Source organism: Propithecus coquereli, unplaced genomic scaffold (assembly GCF_000956105.1).
Source record: "Propithecus coquereli isolate 6110/MARCELLA unplaced genomic scaffold, Pcoq_1.0 Scaffold491, whole genome shotgun sequence".
Lineage (NCBI taxonomy): Eukaryota > Metazoa > Chordata > Mammalia > Primates > Indriidae > Propithecus > Propithecus coquereli.
The window spans coordinates 165,708-168,698 of NW_012150741.1; the positions used below are offsets into that span (position 1 = coordinate 165,708).

Sequence of the window (2,991 nt, forward strand, 5' to 3'; positions counted from 1 at the left end):
TTTTCTCCCCTGTGGATTAGGGCATAGTGGTGACCACTGAAGTCCGTTCCAGCACTAATGAACTGTGATGCAACGACTGGGCCCTCCCTGCTGGTCACATATTGGCCATAAAAGTAATTTGGTGTTGAGATCAGTATCTCCTGATGACATAGTAAATTTCTAAAGATGCTGTCAGACCAAGGCCAGAAATCATTATTTCATTTATAAATTGTGATATTTTAAGGAAATTTTGCATTATTATTAATAGTTATATAATTTAAAAGCATTTGCACACAGATAACATCTGTTTTTCAAGAAAGTCAATAATTTTTAAATGATTTTATGACTAAAGTAGAAGAATTTCCTACCTGAAAAATAAAATTGCAGTGTCATAAGATTTAATGCAACCTAGGGGCCGGGTGCAGTGGCTCACGCCTGTAATCCTAGCACTCTGGGAGTCCGAGGCAGGAGGATTGCTTGAGCTCAGGAGTTCGAGACCAGTCTGAGCAAGAGTGATACCCCGTCTCTACCAAAAACAGAAAAAATTAGCCGGCATGGTGGCAAGTGCCTGTAGTCCCAGCTATTCGAGAGGCTGAGGCAGGAAGATTGCTTAAGCCCAGGAGTTTGAGGCTACAGTGAGCTATGATGACGCCATGGCACTCTACCCAGGGCAACAGAGTGAGACCATGTCTCAAAAAAAAAAAAAGTTTTAATGCAATCTAGGTGTCTATTAACACGTAAATAGATAAAGAAAATGAGGTCTTGTACTATATACACAATGGAATACTATTCAGCCTTAAAAAAGAAGGAAATCTTGTCATTTGCAACAACATGGATGAACCTGGAGGACATTAAGTGAAATAAGCCAGTCACAGCAAGACAGATTCCACGTGATCTAACTTACATGTGGAATCTACAAAAGTGGAACTTACGGGAGTGGAGAGTCGAATGGTGTTACCAGGGGCCACGGTCGGGGAGATGGGTTGGGAAAGTGTTTTTCAAAGGATGCAAAATTTCAATTAGATAGGAGGAATAAGTTCAAAGACCTTTTGTATGACATGATGACTGTAATGAATAACAACGTATTATATACTTGAAAATCACTAAGAGAATAGATTTTAAGTGCTCTCGCCACAAAAAAAAATAAGCGTGTGAAGTAATGCGTATGTTAATTAGTTTGATTTGGCCATTCCACGATATATACATATTTCAGAACATCTTGTTATACATCATAAGTGTACATAATTTGTAATTTAAAAGTAAATTGAAAGAATTAAAATTTTAAAAAAATTTTTAAAGTTTTAATACAGTCTGCTAAATTATCCTCCAAAATGATTTTACCAGTTTGCACCAATTTATTTTACTTATTGGGAAACTCAGGAAAATTCCACAGGAATCAGAGCCTCAAGGCTTAACATTTGAGGAAGTACATGTTTTTAATGTTTTTGTGGGAACTGTCAAGAGACGACATGAACAAGCCTCTGATCTGTGGAGTCCCTGCAGTAATCACATTTGTCCTTCTCTCCAGGTCCATGGACAGAAAGCTGCTTGGGAGGACCCTGTGGAGTGGGTCCGGGACACTCTTCCCTGGCCGTCAGCCCAACAAGACCAATCAAAGCTGTACCACCTGCCACCACCCACCGTGGGCCCTCACAGCATTGCCTCCCCTCCTGAGGACAGGACAGTCAAAGACAGCACCCCAAGTTCCCTAGACTCAGATCCTCTGGTGAGTAGACGCCATCCTGGGGTAAAAGTGTTATAGACCCAGGGACTGAAGAACGTGAGCAAAGCCAGACCAGGAGGAGGCCAGTGAAGAGCTCCGAGTATTAGAACCCAGGGTTATAAAGATCTGGGACCTCGCTTATGCTAAATTAGCATCCCAGCAAGATGCATTCTAGTGTCTCAGGCAGATCTCACATAGTAATATCAGCCAAAGAAGTCAAGCAGTGGGACACATTAACACTGTATTTCTGTTTCTCCTCTGGAACCCCTGCAGAAAGCAGGCTGAGACAAGTACAAACTGGGCTGGAATATTATATTTGCAATGCCTGTAACCGAAAGAAGGCTGGTATCCAAATGGAAGAATGCACAAAGGATTCGCACAGGCATTTGACTAGAGGAAAACAAATGGCTAATAAAAACACAAAAAGATCCTCCACCTCACTAATAATTCAGGAAATGCAAATTAAAACAGGAGATGCCATTTCATGTTGGCAAAAATAGTATGTATGGAAGCACAGACTTTTCACCCTCTGCTGGTGGCCATGTTTGTCGATAAAACCATTTTGGAGGATAATTTGGCAGATCGTACTAAAACTTAACATGTGCAAATCCTACGACCTTGCAATTTTACCTTTCAAGTAGGAAATCCTTCCAATTTAGTCATAATACATTTTTGTTTATATTTTGACTTTGTTGAAAATAGATGTCATCTGTATAAAAATGCTTTTAAATTGGAAGACCGTTAATAATCATGTAGATAGAAGAGAAGGTGAAAGGCAGATTCAAGAGAGAATGCAGGAGGCTTATTTAGCTGAAATGGAGGATCCCAATCTTAAAGCGTTCAGGGAAAAAAGTAGGTAAAGAGAAGGAGGTGAATACACTGAGGTGTTTTGACTTGACGTGAAGCAACAGGGTTTGTAAGCTGGGGAAAAACAGGTTCATGATAACACGGAGTCTAGCGGTTGGATTATAATCTATCGGAAGGGGAAATTGTTAGAGACGTGTTCTTACAGCATTTCTCATGTTCCTCCCGGTGTTAGCTAGTACGTACTGGCCTTCTGTCCTCTCCTGGAGTGCACACACCTTGCAGGCAGAGCGGTCTTGTTCTTTTCAGTATTCCTGCACATATCACACACAGCATGGCATCCTGTACAACAAACATACTCCCAGCTGACTGTCGTACATGCACATGTTTACAAACAGGGTTGAAGCAGTGCCACTGCTTTTTCATGAGCCACCTGTAAACTGAGCTCTTAATCACTTACAAACCAAGGATTAGACCCATGATCT

At 41.0% G+C, this 2,991-nt stretch overlaps 1 protein-coding gene across 1 annotated transcript in view; it reads left to right on the forward strand.

The window, feature by feature from the left end:
* LOC105819612 (neuron navigator 1) overlaps positions 1-2,991 on the forward strand; it is a 103,752-nt gene that overhangs the window by 86,222 nt on the left and 14,539 nt on the right. Inside the window, exon 26 of the mRNA XM_012655896.1 lies at positions 1,508-1,705. Coding sequence (XP_012511350.1) covers positions 1,508-1,705 — 198 coding nt within the window. The remainder of the gene's footprint in view (positions 1-1,507; positions 1,706-2,991) is intronic.